Below are 17,191 nucleotides of genomic sequence, written 5' to 3' on the forward strand. Positions count from 1 at the left end.
CCCCTGCCCTGCACCTGCCCTGAGGGAAAAGGCATTCCCAAGGAGCTGTGTAGATGGCAGATAAACAGCATGGTGGTGGCATGGAGCATCTTCTTCCTACGCAGCTCCTCAAGGCAGCAATTTCACGCTCAAGACATGGGACCCGGTAAATATTTGTGTGCATTCCCAGATCTTCCAGTGAAAAGCTACGGTGCAAAGCGAGCCATAGGGAACTGGAGGAACCACGTCAGGAAAGGGCTCCAGGACTGACGTTTTTAAAATGATCTCCTGGAAGGACTTTGTCTCTTTGGAAGACACCAGCACAGCTGCTGCACCAGGGACAGGTCCCCTCTCGGGGCAGTTGGAATGCCGCTCACACTGCTCCCTTGTTCCGAGGGCGCGGAACCGGCCCTGCCGCAGACCTCGCACGGCCCCGCAAACTGACATTTGTGGCTCCCTGTCACTGATCAATATTTAAACACTCTCTTCCCAAGAGGCTCCTGGTAGGTGGGAGAGGGGTGAGGAATTTCAGTAATCCTACAAGGAGCAGAGGGAAGTGTTAACGAGAAGGGGAGAACCCCCAGCATATGCCTCACACGGGGTCGGGTCCCAGTGGCAGCGAGAGGGGACCTGGCAAGGGAGGAAGCAGATGGCAGCTCAGACACTGGGGCTATTTTTACATTTTGTTTTGAAACTCCAGTCTTTAATTGCAGTGATGAACCTTCAGGGTGAGAAGGGGAACACAACAGCTTGTAAAGCCCTGCCAGTCTGCCCTGAAACACCCTCGTCTTCACACTGAACGTGCAGAGCTCAAACCAGGGCAGCGATTCCTGTCCAGACTGTGGGGAGGAATTCCGGAAACCCTTTTAGAAACTCCAGCAGATTAGAGCTGGTGTCTGAGGGGGCCCAAATAGTCACTTGGTGTCTGAACTGTAGCCAGTTCAGGTGTCAGATCTTGGGACTGTTGCTGAGCTCTCTCTCCAGGTCTGCCCATGACCCCACGAAAAGCTGGGATGAGTCACATGTCCTGGGCTGTATCCTTTCCTCTTCCAAAGCTGAGGAAAATCTATTCCCCAGGAGGCTTTGAAGCTAAAACAGGGTTTGTGAAACACTTTGGGGTGAAAGATACTAAGAAAAAACACAGGAAGTATTTTATCAACTACAATCCACAACTTCTGGTGAGAGAGACACAGATCTCCGGTCAGTCAGTTCTCCATTCGCATATCAGGCAGCCAAAGGAAGTGGAGAGTAAAAAGCATATGCTGCATATTTTTGTACCAGTAATAAAACATTTACTAGAGCAAGCAGAAAGTAAATGCACAGCTGATAAAGAAAACATCACAATGTCACAAAACCCTGACAGCCTCTTGGTACATCTTCCAGTGGAAACGAGCCAGCAGTGGGTGCTGACATGCCCCAACTGAAAAGTTCTTCCCTACCTTGTGGCAAAAAAAAAAAAAAAAAAAAAAAAAAAAAAAAAAAAAAAAGTTAAAAAACGGGAATACACACAACAAGTTAAAAATGGGCAAGCAAGATTTTACAGATTTACTACATGTGTCCAAAACAGGGCCAGATTGTTTCTTTTCATTACTTGTTTTCTGGGCTCTCCCTAAAGGCTTCTGAGCAAAAGATCCCTGAATTTCTGAATCTTCTTCCTTTAGCCACACCTCCTGGGGGCTCCAGCTTCTGATTGTTGTGGTATATCTACATTGTTTTCCCTTTTTTGCTTTTAATTTGAAGAAAGCACTCAACCCTCTCAGAACAGAGGGTGCATAGGCACAGCAGAGACACAGACTTGCTATGCAGGCTTCCACCAGAATGAGGGATATTAGAAAACAGGAGGTTCTTTGAAAGAAAAAAAACCCCAAAACTGGGCAATGGGATCAGAATTAAAATACTGACCACAAACAAGCCAGGGAGTCCAACCTACACTACAAGTGAATTTGTGGTTTGCTGGGATTGGGAAGGATCCCTTAAACAGCTCCACAAATACACAAACAAAATAAAAAAAAAAAAAAAAAAAAAAGCCCCAACTTGCTCTGCTCCACCTTCTGCAAAGCAAATTGACACATTCTTAGTTGATGGGGAGAGAGGTAAGGGGTAACCTGGAGGCCAAATTATTTGGGGAAAATATGTGAAAAGGAGATGGGGGAAGAACTCACCATACTGACCAAACTGCTGCAAGATTAATGTCTAACAGGCAGGTCCTGAGCATCTCTAGGTGGACTGGACTGGTTTGTAAATGTGAACGCTGGTTAAGAAAAGACTAATTTATACTTCTATGGACAACAGTTTCTTAACGTTCCAAGGATGTGGAACAGCTTCTTTTTGTCAAGAAGATCTGTTTAAATCCAGCAGAGTCACTTGAGCACTGAATGTTTCAAAGCAGAACCCAGGGAGCTTTATCAAAATGATTTCTTTCACTAAGTGTTGTGTGCATTTCGTTCGGGTGAATCTGTCCGCAGATGAACTTGCACGGGGGTCCTCATTTCCTCCTCCTGCCCCAGCTGCTCAACAACCAGTCACCAAAAACCCCAAGAAATCCTCCGGAAAAAGACAACACTACCTGCAGAGATTCCCGGCTGTGAGCCCCCAGCTTTTAACTGTCCCACCGGCTCTTCTTCCGTTTCGGGGGCTCCGGGACAGCAAAACCATCTGTCTTGTTGTCTCGGCTGTTGGCCTCCTTCCTGCTCTCTCCGTTCCTGCTCTCGCTGCTGTTCCTGCTGTCCCCGTTGTTGCGGTTGCCGCCGCCCGGCGCGTCGGTGAAGTGCCGGCCCTCGCCGTGGCGATGGATGTCGCCGTGGCGACCGTCGCCGTGCCGGGCGGGGTCGCCGTGCCGGCCGCCGCCCTCGCCGTGGCGCGGGACATCGTTGTAGCGCTGGCCATCGCTGTAGCGCTGCGGCTGGGCGTCGTTATATCGCTGGGCGTCGTTGTAGCGCTGGCCATCGCTGTAGCGCTGGGGTTGGGCGTCGTTATATCGCTGGGCGTCGTTGTAACGCTGGGCATCGCTGTAACGCTGCGGCTGGGCGTCGTTATATCGCTGGGCGTCGTTGTAACGCTGGGCGTCATTGTAACGCTGGGCATCGCCGTATCGCTGCGGCTGGGCGTCGCCGTAACGCTGGGCATCGTTGTAGCGGCCGCCGCCTTCTCCTCGGCCGCCGCCTTCCCCTCGGCCGCCGCCTTCTCCTCGGCCGCCGCCTTCTCCTCGGCCCCCACCCTCCCCGCGGCCCCCACCTTCCCCGCGGCCCCCACCTTCCCCTCGGCCCCCACCTTCCCCTCGGCCGCCGCCCTCCCCGCGCCGCGGGGCCTCGCCGTGCCGACTGTTCCGGTTGTCGCCGTAGCGCTCTCTGGCAATGCCACCAAGGCCGCCGCCGCCCTCTCGGCTGCTGGCGCCGGCGTTCGCGTTGTTGAAGGGCGGCGCTCCGCCGCTCGGGAAGGGCGGCACGCTGCTCAGGGTGCCCGTGCTGGCGAAGCCGGGCACGCCCTTGGCCGCCGCGGTGGCTGCGATGGGGCTCTCGGGGTTGGCGCTGCTCTGCTGCGCTGAACTCGTCGGCACGGAGTTCAGGCTCCCGGCACTGGTCCAGCCACTGGCACCAGCAGCAGAGCTCCCAGTCTTTTGGTTATTTAAACTTGCAGCAACAAAGTGACTCTTGTACTGGGACTGCAGGAAAGGGAGAGACAAAAGACCAAAGAGAGCAGGTTTGGCTCTGCGCTGACCCAAGCCTGCCTTGGATTTTGGGGAGAAAGAGTTCCCAGAAAAAGTCAGTCTTGGAGTGATTACATTCCTGCCGTGCTTACGGACACATAATAACAGGCACCTCCCACCAGACCACACCGACCAAGGAATTCTTACATTGTGGGGTTGATTTTTACACTGAAGAGAAGGAGCTTCTGTTTCCCCTTTTGATTGCAATTACGCTATTGCTGGTAACAACCTCAAGAGAATCAAGCCCCGGTGCAGAATCCATAAAGGAAAAAGAGCAAAGAGGCAGCAGAAAACAAAGTTTGGCAAATCTGTGCAAATGTGTTCAGACCAGCCTACACCTAATTCCACCCCTTGGGACTGCTCCAGGTGACACAGCCACAACCACCACGCTCAACCTCCCTGAAAAAACAGGGTGCTGCATTTTCAGGGGAGAAAAGGAGTCCAAGCATGGAACCAACCTGGAAAGCTGCTTTCATTGCTGTCAGCCTGTCCCCCATGGCCCCTGTGGATGGCTTGTAGGCCTCGTAGTTGCTCATCACACTGTTGTTGTTTCCACGGTCCTGTGCAAAACCACAAAGGGCAGCTGCAGAGGTTTATCCCACACAGACACACTCAATTCAACCACTGCCCACATCTATCCTGTCCCTGCACTCAGGAAATGGATCCACTAGGAATGACAGACTTTCTGGAGAGTCCTAAGCAGTGGAACAGTTTGCTCCGCTTCTTTTCTGCCAAGAATCAGCCTGGAAATGGCTTTTGAAGTAATTTATTAGCGTTTATTTCACAGTGACAGTCTATTTTATGAGGAATCTCCAAACCTTCTGGATCACTCTAGCTTTAAAAAAAAATCAGGTGTTGACAAGAGAAGACCAGCACAGGAGACTTTCACTTATATGATCCTAACTCTGAAAGACACTGAGCTATGAGAACTTTTACAGCAGACGTTATAATCCAGTACCAAGATTTTTGTAAATTAAAGAGTAACCAAAACTAAGGGAAAAAGTCCCAAGAATGTGTGAACAACCTTTTCAGCATCTCTACTCACAGTGTTTTCTGAGCCCAGCCCGGGGCGTTCACGGTATCCCAAGCCACCACCACCAATATTCAGCTTCTTGCCCTTCCCTCCTTTAAAACGGGATTTCCGGAACCACGGATTCTGTAACAGGAGGACAAATGTTTCTCAACAAGGGAATAAAAAGCTTCATAAATGCACGTAATGAGGCTGAGAAAAAAGGGATACTGGGCATTTTAAAAGAAAAACATTAATGCTGTTTTCCATTCAACCACACAGCTGCTGTAGGCAGTTGTGTCATGTGGGTCTGAAGCTTCGGGTTACAAATGATTTCTAATTTTACACCTTCAAGTCTCATTCAGGTTAAGGTTTTGGGAGTTTGCATTCTAGTAAACCCAGGAATAAACACAATTTCCAATGCCATCACTCGGGAGCTCTGCTCCTGCTCATACTTTGGTTTCACTGATTTATCCCAGTGCTTGGCTAAGGAGAAATGAGGGTCTGTCAGCAAAACTTTCTGTACCAAGCAGTGGCCAGGGAATGCCAGCCCAGGCAGACCTGCTGTTTCCAGGTGTTTAAATAATAGTTGACTGCACCTCTTTTTATGCCCTACAGTCTCTCAAATGTGAATAAGTCAGTTTGCTTCTACATGCTCCTCTCAAGGCAGTCAGGGGAGCTCTGCTCCACTAATTCTTTCCCTTCTGAAAATGCTGCCTATGTCAGAAAAAGTATTTACTTTTGGCAGCTGCCGGCCAAGCTGCTTGCTAATGTATCCACAGGCCTGCTAACCTGAATCTGGGAGCTGCCAAAAAGCCTGGGCTGTCTCGCAGCTATGCAGGCAGCAAAAGACAAGAAATTAAAGAGTTGATAAGTTCAGTGGCACAAGCACAATTGCTGCAGCTGCCTGTCACACCTATATACAGCAAACCTGCCAGAGAGCACTGCCAAGCAGGTGGAACGATCAAGCAACAACCCTTTCACAGAGGTAATGTCCCTGTAATTGTTTTCTAGTTTAGCTTTCAACTAAGCTGCATCTCCCAGGTGCCTGCTATAAATCTGACTGTAACGAGACACTGGAATGCTCCGCTGGCATCAGCAGGTTACAGCTCCTAATTTCCTAGGCAGTGCCTGGCCCCAAAATAGATCACATACCGTGCTCCAAAATCTTCACGGATTCTTTCAAAGGCTACTGAAAACACTAGGAAACCCACTTTAAACCAGGACAGATCCCCAAAAGGTCACTGCTAACACATGATGGAGCCAGCAACGTGAGCCGGCTGATTTTGTGCCGAATCTCAAGTGAAACTTCCTCATGTCAAGTTTGGCTGGTTCATACCTGCATTGCCAAATCCAGCAGCTCTTTGGAGACGTGCTGGTTGGCTCCCTCCAGGTTCCTGACGAGGTCCCCAGCGAAGTTGCTGTCCTTGGGGGTCAGCAGAGTGTAGGCCACCCCCTTCTCCCCCGCGCGGCCGGTGCGGCCGATCCGGTGCGTGTGGGTGTCTATGTCCCGAGCCACGTCGTAGTTGATGACAGTCTTGATGGAAGGGATATCCAACCCTCGAGCTGCAAGAAAGAGCAACGTGGTGGGAAGTGTCATTATCCCCAATTAACTCAAAGCAATTCCTCTGGTGCCAGGGGATCACCCTGCTCTGGTTCTGTGGGGAAAAGGAATGTCAGCTGACCAATGAACAGCAACCACTTCCTTAAGACACAGCTCTTCTGATCCCTTCCAGCTCAGGATATTCCATGGCTCTGAAAAGCACCTGGAACACAGTGTCCTGCAGGTGCAGAAGCCAACCTGGTGGCCTTCCACTGAAACACGTTTGCCTTTCTGCTGATACCCACAGCTTGTGTGAGCTGCTTTCCAGAAGGTCACGTACCTGCCACATCAGTAGCTACCAGGATGGGGATCCCCTTTTTCTTAAACTCCGAAATGACTTTATTCCTCTCGCTCTGGTCCATGTCCCCATGAAGCAGCCCCAGGTTATGATCCTCCTGCTTGAGGTTATTGGCCAGCTCCTCTGCGTTGGCTTTCTTGGTGACAAAGAGGAGGACGCTCCCGGAGGACGTGAACTCCACCAGGCGCCGCGTCAGCCAGTTCCACTTGCTGGGCCCAGAGGGGAAAATCTCCACAATCTGAGTGACGTCCTCATTTGCCTAAGGGGAGGAATGTCCTCAGAGTCAGGACGGTGGGAGGAACACACAGACTTCCCAAACATTCTGCATCACAAGTAATACAGTGCGGTGCAGCTAACAGCGCTACCTGCAAGTTTCTCTGAAAGATTTAATTTTTACATATTTTAGTATCGTTTCAAGGATGATGCTCCCGCTACACAGTGATAGTTTAGATCAATGAATAGAGGCCCTGTGATTGAGCTGGGAAAGCTGGTGCTTTTCTTAAGCAAAATCAAGGAAAAGGGTCTTCAGGCAGTAATTTTTTTGTTATAAAGAGGCCTGATGTAAAGACCAAAAAACACAGAGAACTGGTTAAAAGATGGATGTTCTGAAGGCATCTCGTGGAATTTTTCAACAGTTGCAATATATTATTAGCAAAGTTTCTTCCCAGCAAGTTTATATCTGCCCACTTCATCAGCTTCCTACCAGATCCCAGCCTGCTGATAGTCCAGCTGTCACTGTCAAGCAAGCCCAGCATCAACATTCCCATGTAAACCACAGGACAGAGATTTTAAGTTTCAAATTCTTCACTGCAGAAGTTGCAATGGCTTTGTTTATGCTTTTGAGACAAAACGAAATGACACAACCATTGCTTCAGCCTAATAACAAAAATAAACCACTGCATTAATGTTCTACTCCTTGATGAAACCTCCCAACACTACAGGGATATTTGTTGGTGGAAAGGTCAGTAAGATAAAAATAGAAACCCATAAAACTTTCTATTTTTGCTAAGCACAAATGATTTAAAACTAACTATAAATGATGACTTTTGCAGTTCAACTTAGATTTCAGAGAACAGAAACAGAACAATCCCTTGCTCTGTGTGTCTCACAAGTATCATGGAATTACCTCTCCAATGTCTCCTTGCACAACCCGAATTGGGTCGATCAGAATATCCCGGGCCAATTTCTCAATCTTCTTACGGAACGTGGCACTGAACAAGAGGGCTGGAAGAGAAACAGGCTTCAAACTCCCCGAAGTAGAAACTTCCTTTCAGAACTGTGAAAACACTGCACAGATGTTGCGGAGGAGGACCCGGATTCCTGAGTGTCAGTGAACTGAAGCTGAGGTTTTACGGGTTCTAATGGAAATTACCAACCGCTGTCAGAATACCACAAAGTGGAAACACATTTCATGACATCTGAAATATTGATAAGACGGGGCACTGCTGTGAACTTTCTCATGGCAGCTCAGAACACTGAATTTCAAGGCATATGAACATGAATGCAGCTAATCATCTTTGGTCTGAGTGTAGTCAGTGCAGGGATTACAGAGGGATGAGATGAACTGAATGCCCACGTGTCACAACTGCTCCCTCCCAACAGCCCACGCTGAGAATAACACCAGTGGACTTTGGCACAAGTCTCCTGGTGTGGCTGCGTCCAGAACTGGAAATCCAAGCTCTGCTCCAGACTCACTGTTTACTCACTCTGTCTGTCAGGACGTACGTGGCTTGCGATTGATCTGACCTGATACTCTGCAAAGGAGAAGAAATGCTCCAATCAACCCTGTATGCCCATCATTTAGAAAAATTAAGTCAAAATGCAGCTTCATTGCTTTATTTAACATATAACCACAGAAAGAATGAGTGCTTCTCACTCGCTATTTAATTTTACAGACCCCCTAAGCTGGGACTGGGCACCACTGCTTCCCAAAGCAGTGACTTTGGTTCAATACGTACCAAACCCCATATCGAACATTCTGTCAGCTTCATCAAACACAAGGTAAGTGACTCTCTGCAGGTTTGTCGCTTTCTTTTTCACATGATCAATCAAACGACCCTAGTAAGAAAAGAAAGCACCTTTAAAAACACGTTAATATATACAACCACCTAGCTGCTTTTCATCCTGACTTACCAGAGACTTAGAACAGAAAACATCTCAAGGCTTCAGTCTAGAATTAAGTGTCAATATTCACGTCATAGGAACAGATCCCTACAACTTTTCCTCAAGCTGAAGAGTGCAAAGCCCTGGTTTTGGTGCACACAGGTACTTACTGGAGTGCAGACCACGATCTCTGCCCCCTCCTGCAGGGCCTTGGCCTGCTCCCACATGCTCCCTCCTCCGTACACGGCCACGGAGCGCAGGTTGTAGGCCTTGCCGAAGCGCTTGCACTCGGAGTGGATCTGAGGATGCGACACAAACACAGCACAGCTCCCATCAGACAGCTCTGGGACAGCACACCTACCCTGGAAATGCAGCACGGCTCCTGAAATGCAGTCTTAGCAACTAGGTTCATGAAATTATTCCCAGCTCCTCAGGGGTGAATACTTCGACACGTGTGGGTAATTTCCAGTGACTGGAGAAACTTATTTAGGCATCCAACAATAATTTAACCTGCAGGCTCTATCCTTTCGCACAAACAATTTGTCACATTGCATCAACAGCATCTTATACCTAAAAATAATACAGGAGCACTGTGCAAAAATTTAAAATTTTAGGTTTGTCATGACCCTTCAAGAAAACAATGGCAGGGAAGAGCTGTGAGCTGGAGCCAGGCTGCTCATGCACAAAGTAGTTTTTTCAAATACTTTCCTGAGGTTCTCTGATAATTTTTGCCAAGAATTTTGCCTGCTTCTCCAAGCAGACTGGCTGGCACGTACAGGAATGCTGCACACCCACCTGCTGGCAGAGCTCCCTGGTGGGGCAGACGATCACTGCAATGGGACCATCCCCAGGTTCAAGCTCCTTCTGATCCATGATGTGGATCAGCATTGGCCAGATGAAGGCAGCTGTCTTCCCACTTCCAGTCTTGGCTATCCCGATCATGTCTCTGCCGCTTAGTGCCACTGGAACACCCTAAAAAGAAGGAGAGTCTAAGCCCACATTATGCCCACCATAGCACATCCTTGTGCTGGACAGCACAGGAGAGCTCAGGTAATAAGGAAAGCCCATGACAAAAAACCCTGAATTTTTCATACATTTCTTTAGGCAAGAGACATCACTTGAATGTTTTCCATTCACCAAAAAAAAAATGAAAAAGTAATACGGATATACTTACAGAGGTCATTTAACAAGAAAAAAAGTGGGTAAACTTCTATTTAAAAAATATCAAAGCTATTTTTCTAGAAAAACCCACTCTGTAGGCAACTATAAGTGCATTTGTCACACCTTCATGTGGATGAGGGAGCTTTGCACGTGTTCTTTATGTTCTCTTTAGAAGTCTGAGAAGTAACAACACTCACCTGACATTGTATTGGAGTGGGTTGGGTATACTCAGATTTCCTAATCTGATGCATCAGTTGCTCATCAAACCCAAAATGAGCAAAACTACTGCCAGGTCTTGGAGGAGCAGCCCCGGAGACCTTGGAAAGAGAAAAAGATCTTTGTTCATCAATAGTGAGAGAAAAACAAAGAGCAATCTGTAAAAAAAAACCAAGGAAAGGGTCTCTCTGCCTCTGAAAAATAACTTTACTTTTTGAGCGGACATTGAATTTAACTGGGTGCAAATTCCAGATGTGTTGTGTAACTAAGACTTTCAGGTATAAAAATTTAATTATCTGTCAATCAACAAGAGCTACTAAATATGGTTTTTACCTCCTTGTGTCTAACTGGAGTTCTACCCCAAATAATTCCCTTCACAGAAGGTCACCTCGCTAACATGTCACAAATGGCAAAGAACTAACTTCTGCATCTATTTCCAGTTTTAACTCCTAACTCTGGAGGTCTTCAGTCCAAGTAGCATTCCTCACTGCCCACTTCCACAAATCCATAGGAGACTTCCAAGAAATCAGTGTCACTGCAGGTGTCTGAGAGGCTTAGATTCAACAGACGGAGTTCCCAGTGAAAATCTTCATTAAAACCAACAGTCCAAAAACGAAAGGGAGTTAAAAGCTGCTGGGAGGGCAGGTTTGTGACCAGCTTACCCGCAGATTCAGCTTGTGCCGTAACTCCACCACTTGCTGTGGGGTCAGGCTGGTGATCTCCTCATGTTCATCATAGAAGTTTTTCTCAAATGGTGGATATTCAATCTGCAATGTAATTAATTACTCAGTTAGTCCAGACTCAAGATTCCTTTGTTTTCTGAAGTTCTTAACTGTCTGCCAGAACATTTGCTTAAATGAAGCCATTTCAAGGACCTTTAATATGACTTGCCTAAGGAAGCAGTGAAATATTACAGGGGCCTCCTCAGCTCCTGCTTTCTGGAATGCCTCAAACCGAACAGAAGAGAATTCCCTCCTACCTCTGAATGGTCAATAGGTGGAAGAGGATCGATGATTTTTTTGGACGGTGCAATTGGGTTCCCATCACTGTCATACTCCAGGTTATCCTCCTCCTCCTCCTGCACCACACCAGCAGTGGGGTTCTCAGCCATGTAGCGAAAGTACGCTTCCTGCAGCAAAACAGATCAGCAAACTCACACACCATAGGATGCAAAAGTACTACTGGTTGTTGAAGTGATGTGCTAAGGTTTTGAGGAAGTGTGTGCTAAGTGGCTGCTTGCTTTCACGCCTACCACTGAGGAAAAAGTTAACTAGGTTCACTAGAACAGATTCCTCTAATGAACACCAACAGATACACCCCGAAGGACAAGAAGTACAAATGAAGAAAACAACTCCAGCGTCAGCTACACCACCAAATGCTCCTAAAAAACAAACTTCTCTTGTGTCTGCTTAACAACTCCTTCTACCAAGTCTTGTTATGTTTAACAACAGAAGGATTTATTTCTGTTTCCACATGAATAAAGCACAAAGCACAAAACACTGTCGGTTTCTAACCAGAAAACACGTTGTTACCAAGCATACGATGTTGATTTTTTTAAACACGCTATGCCAAAGATCATTTCTTTACTTGCCCTAACTAGACTTTAAGAAATGAAAATATATCTCTTTTTCATTGAGAGAGTCACCAACAAAAGTGAAAGGAAGTATTTCAGAATGGTCCTTCAAGACAAGCCTGAGTTCAGACACTGTCACCCTGCCACGTGCCATCCTCACAGCTCACAAAGATGTTTGTGTCTCTCAGATTCCCACTGGCACACCAGTGGTAAGACTTTCTCATAGAGAAAACACCAGTCTCGCTTGACTTGAAGCAAATATTTAAGATCAGATTTGTAAAGCAAGGCTCAGTTACAAATATACGTAAATACTCATGTGGCTTTTCCGTTTTCTGGCCAATTATCCCTCAGGCACAGAGCTGTGCACACAATACACTTGAACAACAGCTGTCCCCTCACCACACTGGAAGCAGAGGCCTCAAGGCCAGACAGCCCTGCCAAGCCCTGCACTAATGCAAGCAATGCAAGAGTTAGTAGCTAAACTCAGCTGGAAGGTACATTTTGAAATTGAGTCTTTTCTCTTTATTATTTCTGCTACAGGGATGCTTATAAACCTCAATGGGAACTGGAGCTTCTCTGAAAACAGGGATCAAAAAGCCTGATTCTTGCCCTGAACGTTTCACTGCAAGGAGCCTCCAGAGTCCAACAGCTTCTCCCTGGTGTCCCCTGGAGCTGATTGTGCTAATCACAGTGTGTAATCACAGTGTTCAGACACTGAACAACCTGTACAGGAAGCTGAAGTTCAAACTGACTGAAAAAAATCTTCTTCAGCGAATGCAATTGTCTAATATTCTTCTTGAAACACCTAAAAGGGTAGAGACAGCAGGGTAACCACTACAGCCTCCTGCTGAATTGTCCGGATACTGCACATGATACTGGAATTCTGTTTGTCCCTAGTAGTTATGTTTGGAGAGGGAAAGTTAAAAATACAAAACAACAAAAAAAGAAGATAGAAAGACTGCATAGGAACTCACTTGGTCATCTTCCTCTTCAATGTCATCTCGAATACCCCTGGAAAAACAAGCGGAGAAAAAACTTCCCTGCAAGTGTTCCACAGACTCAGCTCAATAGTTTCATTTGATTAGTGCTGAGCTCCAGATTCGGCGGAAGACACAACACTATCAACTTGGCAACATTTATATTCCCAACCCATGGAGTTTTCATATCTGGTGCCAACCAGAGCAGTGACCCTGCAAAGACTTCTCTTTACTTCTAGTACTGAGACTGAAAGATTAGGATTCCATCTTCCCAGCAGAAGCCACACCAAAGATCATCCTGGTCTAAGCTCTCGATGCTACAGAAGTCCCATAACTGAAGAGGAATATGAGCCAGGAAGTGCAAATCCAGTTCAGAACTTCCCCAGGTGGTGATTTGGATCCGGTGCTCTGTGTCAGGACCACGTATAATCTGATCAACCCCATGCAATGTCACTTCTGCCAATACATCTGACATTTCTATCAAGAATCAACAGCATCATTTTTTTCCTTGGTCAAAACAAATAGATAAGCTGCATGAATGTAAACTGTTTTAAACTCCAAATTTAGTACCCAAACTGTAACGGGCTACCTAGTCCATAAGGTTCAATGTCTAAAAACCTAGTCCAAGTTTAGAAGAGTCTCCAGTACTCCAGGTACAGCAGCACTCAGTTATTTTGCTCACATAAATGCAATTTTAAACTACACCATTCTGATCTCTCCAAGGGTGTGGGAAGCAGAAAAACTATCCAGGCTGATCTGGGAAGTGGCAGGAGTACAACGTGCTGCCCCGATTTCTGTGGCCTAGAAAGGCTTCTTGTGTGGGCTAACTCTCAGTGTTGTTGCAGTTTGCCACAGCCTGCTGCCACGGATTCCTCCCCATTATCCCATTTTTACAGCACAAATCGTTACCCACAGGACCTCATGCACAGGTTAATGATGTTTATTAGGTAAATACTATACTGTCTAATGAACAACCATCATCAGCAAAATGCACTGGAATTCTCTGAGCACCATACAAGACACAGGCAGGGATGGGAATGATAAAAAAGAACTTACTTAACGTTCTTTTTTTCTTTGTCTTTATCTTCAAGTCTCTTCATGTCTCGAGCAGCTTGATCCTAGCAGGTCATAAAATTGTCACATGTTAAAAGGACCAAGGTGGTAAAACATGGAAGGGAAAAACGTTCCTGAGTAATAGACCAATATATCACAGAGACAACACTTCCCGGACTCGACTTAGTCTTGTTCCATATCTGATCATGCTAAATAAATTCTCCAACTAGTACCTTTGAATTTTTATACTACTCTAAGCTTCTGACAGTGTTATTGAAAAAATAAATTCCCCATATTCCTCCTGAATCCAAATAATAACAGAACTTTAGCTAAGAAGCAGCTAATCATAAATACAAACAACTCCCATTTAGGTAGTGAAAAACGCACAAAATCTTAGTTCGATATTCAGAGACAAGCAGAGCTCTGTGTTGTATTGTTCTGACATGCTCAAACCAGTCAAACAGTTACTGCCATACCCATTTTTGAGGTCTAACTAACACCACCCTGCATAAACCCCAAAGTTAAGTGGGATTTCGACTGCAGCTGCCAAAGCCCCGGGTGACATTGGCTGCCCCTGAGTGCACACAGGTACAGCCACAGCAATGAATAAACATTCCCTGAGCTGGCTCTTGCCTCCACTTCAGCCATGAATGCCTCCAGAGGATCATCATCGCTGTCAGAGTCGGCCGATTTGGAATGGAACTGCTGCCGAGTGGGCGAGTTCTCCGCGGGAATGTAGGGCAGCTCCACATTGCTGGAATCTTCCTCTTCATCCTCAAAGTACCTGAAAAAAAAGGAACAACAGCCCCGTCAGCACATGGTTCACAGCACTGTGCTGTCATTCGTGGTTTCTGGTCGAGTCAAGGCACCCACATGGACAACAGAAGTCAGCATGGACACAAGAGAAGATGCTGAGATTTGTTTTTTTACAATTATTCATGTTAAAAGTTCAAAGTGGTGACAGGGCAAATAGATATCATAAAACTGAGTCTCTCCTCATCTTTCTTGTAAGCTCCCTTCAGGTACTGGAATGCCACAATTAGGTCAGCCCTAAACTTCTCCAGGCTGAACAATCCCAACTTTCTCAGCCTTTCTTACACATTAATGCAGCCAAGAGAAGGGGTAGTAAAGAACTACGGAGATCAACGTTTTCCTGTGCAAAAGACACCCAAATTTATCCTGCTTGGCTTCAACTCTGAGAACACCATCGAGTGAATAAAATATGTTCTCAAGAGGGGAAAGCTGGAGGAGGAAAGCTTCTGCAGGCTACCGTAGTATCTCACAGTCTTCCAAGTATATTATTATCTAATTATTTATATAAATGTCACAGATACTTGCCCGCCCTCGGAAACATAAAAACATTAAAATCTAGAGCTACATAAACACAAGAAGTAACTGTACGTACGCATTCTCCTCATCAAAGTTGGCTCTCTTGGACCCAATCTTGTAGAAGGAAGGCAGCTGAGGGGGCCCCGATTTGGCGAACGCCGCCGAGGACCCGGCGCTGCCGAAGGCGCTGTGGGACTGCTGGGACAGCTTGGGCTCCTCCTTCTTGCCAGGAGTTATGGCAAATCCACCAAACCCAAAGCCTCTCTTCGTGCCAGGCCCACCTTTATTCCAATTCATGATGCCCCCAATGAACCTGAGAAAACGAGAAAAGACTAATTAATGCCCTTTCTGTTTCAGGCAGTTACAGGTAATTGTCATGATTTTTTTTTGTTAGCTGATCACTTCAGTGACACGGGGACTTGTGGAACTCTGAGTGACAAGAGTTTAATCTGTTTCCCAAAAATGATGGGGCTCTGCTCTTTTGTCAGGGTGAACATACCCACAGTTCCAAAGAACAAAACCAAAGTGTCTGTCTTCCAGAACAGGCCACGTCCTTCAAGGATTACTTAAACACGTTTAAAATGTCACCTGTCCTGTTTGCAATCTAAGACAAACAAACCCAAGGCCAGAACTTTGAACATCAGGAGGAACAAGAGACGAAGAGGCAGCTCAGTGCATATTTTGCATGTCCACACTGTCCCACCTCTAAGTGTTTCATGGCTTGTCAATACCTCACTCCAGAGCAAAGGGCCAAGAGCAGCACAGGGCTCTGAGTGAGCCCAGGCACATCTCTGCCGAAAGCTTCCTTTGCCTCCCAAGACAGCATCCTCCGCCATGTACATGATCTCTCTATATTACACATAAACATATTTGTATGCTCTCCAATCTCTGTTTTTCAAACAGTATTTTAAACACTCCACATAACAGTGTCTGCCCAGAACTTGATTTTCTAAGATGAAGATTGAACTGATACATTAATGTTCACAGTTCCCATTCTTGAGTCATTTAACGATCTCCATGGTCAAGCAAATCACACCTGTAAGGCAGCAAAGAGAGCAAGATACCCACTGCTTTCCCACGCATTATAATTAGCTGTCCAAAGGCTACAAGTCTTATTGCACAAATCCTCACACTGAGAATCTTCAATGAGATCAGAACTCACTGGCAAAAAAACTTCCAAACGATCTGAAGGTAAATAGTGCAGCGGGTCCCTGTGCTGAACATTTACCAGCTTGGGGCTTGCTCAACAGATCTCGAGACCAAAGCTCAGTGGCAGGTTTTGGGGGAAGCTTTGCTGTTCAGATCCCCATGGCAGCAGCTGACCATGGAGTCCTGTTTTCCCTCTTGTCCTGACACACTCTGGAGCTTTTACACCTGCGGATCTGTGCCACTGGGACATCAAAATGTACAATAAAGACATGAGAGGTGGAACCACATTTCTGCTGTGACAGCACAGTGGGAATCTTTGAAAACTGTTAAGTTAAAATCTGATTGCAAGAATTTTTCCTCACTGTACTTATCCACCTTTTTCCCCTCTCCACTACCTCAAAAAAAGAGGAGGACCGCTTTTTTACTGTGATACAGAAGCAAAAATACAAAACATGGTCGGTTCGCCCACTCGCCGGCAGCGAGTGAACCCGGAGAGGTTCCCACAGGACGCAGAGACCGCAGGAAAACTCCCGAGGCTCCGCTGCCCCGTGGCCGCCGTTCCACGGGAGGACACTCGCGGGGCACGGACCCGCCCGCGGCGCCCGAGACCGGCGGGCACGGCCGCGATGCGCCCCGGCCGCTCCCGTTCCAGGAGGGAAGGGCGGAGGGACCCCCGCCCGCCGGGATCGCGCTCCCCCGGGCACGGCAGGGACCAGGGCCGGGGGGGGACACGCGGCAGCCGCGGGCAGGCGCTGTCCCGGCACACCGGGCCCGGCGCGGGGCCCTTCCCGCCCGCGGAACCGCCGCGCGGGGCGGGCCCTTTGTGCGGGGCAGGCCCGGGCTGCCCGCGCCCGCTCCAGGCCGCGGCTACGGCGGGTCCCGCCCGCGAGAGGCCCCGCAGGCCGGCGGGGGAGGATCCGCCGCCGCGCCCGGCCCCGCTCCTCTCCCTCAGCCGCCCTCACTCACCCGCAGCCCCGCAGCCGCCGCCGCCACTTCCCCGGTTACCGGGGCGGGGGGTGGAGACGCGACGCGCCG

General features: G+C 47.6%; 1 protein-coding gene across 2 annotated transcripts; it reads right to left on the reverse strand.

Annotated features, from left to right (window-relative positions):
- Nucleotides 1-1,248: 1,248 nt before the first annotated feature.
- DDX42 (DEAD-box helicase 42) lies at nucleotides 1,249-17,186 on the reverse strand. Of its 2 annotated transcripts, XR_010723921.1 has the most exons (19): nucleotides 17,123-17,186; nucleotides 15,084-15,320; nucleotides 14,312-14,462; nucleotides 13,682-13,743; nucleotides 12,623-12,659; nucleotides 11,055-11,204; nucleotides 10,738-10,842; nucleotides 10,057-10,176; nucleotides 9,494-9,670; nucleotides 8,869-8,997; nucleotides 8,554-8,653; nucleotides 8,302-8,349; nucleotides 7,722-7,819; nucleotides 6,578-6,854; nucleotides 6,034-6,260; nucleotides 4,731-4,841; nucleotides 4,144-4,245; nucleotides 2,142-3,640; nucleotides 1,249-1,418 (listed from the first exon to the last, which is right to left on the reverse strand). XR_010723921.1 is itself a non-coding variant. In XM_066204839.1 (18 exons), exons 2-18 carry the CDS (start codon nucleotides 15,302-15,304, stop codon nucleotides 2,579-2,581), a joined length of 3,177 nt encoding a protein of 1,058 aa, XP_066060936.1. In that variant the 5' UTR covers nucleotides 15,305-15,320; nucleotides 17,123-17,186; the 3' UTR covers nucleotides 1,249-2,578. The 2 variants fall into 2 exon arrangements, 1 of the variants encoding a protein (XP_066060936.1); XM_066204839.1 differs by having other exon boundaries at nucleotides 1,249-3,640.
- Between the last annotated feature and the right edge of the window lie 5 nt (nucleotides 17,187-17,191).

This window comes from Chamaea fasciata, unplaced genomic scaffold (genome assembly GCF_029207755.1).
Source record: "Chamaea fasciata isolate MVZ Bird 193981 ecotype frontalis unplaced genomic scaffold, bChaFas1.0.hap1 SCAF_27, whole genome shotgun sequence".
Lineage (NCBI taxonomy): Eukaryota > Metazoa > Chordata > Aves > Passeriformes > Sylviidae > Chamaea > Chamaea fasciata.

Bases quoted from the DNA above. Each gene is read 5' to 3' on its own strand.
- DDX42 (XM_066204839.1), bottom strand. From the start codon at position 15,304: ATGAATTGGAATAAAGGTGGGCCTGGCACGAAGAGAGGCTTTGGGTTT. The intron at 14,463-15,083 runs GTACGTACAGTT...CTTTTTTTTCAG, and splicing joins AACTTTGATGAGGAGAATGC to GTACTTTGAGGATGAAGAGG. The intron at 8,998-9,493 runs GTGGGTGTGCAG...TCGCATCCTCAG, and splicing joins CCAGGGAGCTCTGCCAGCAG to ATCCACTCCGAGTGCAAGCG.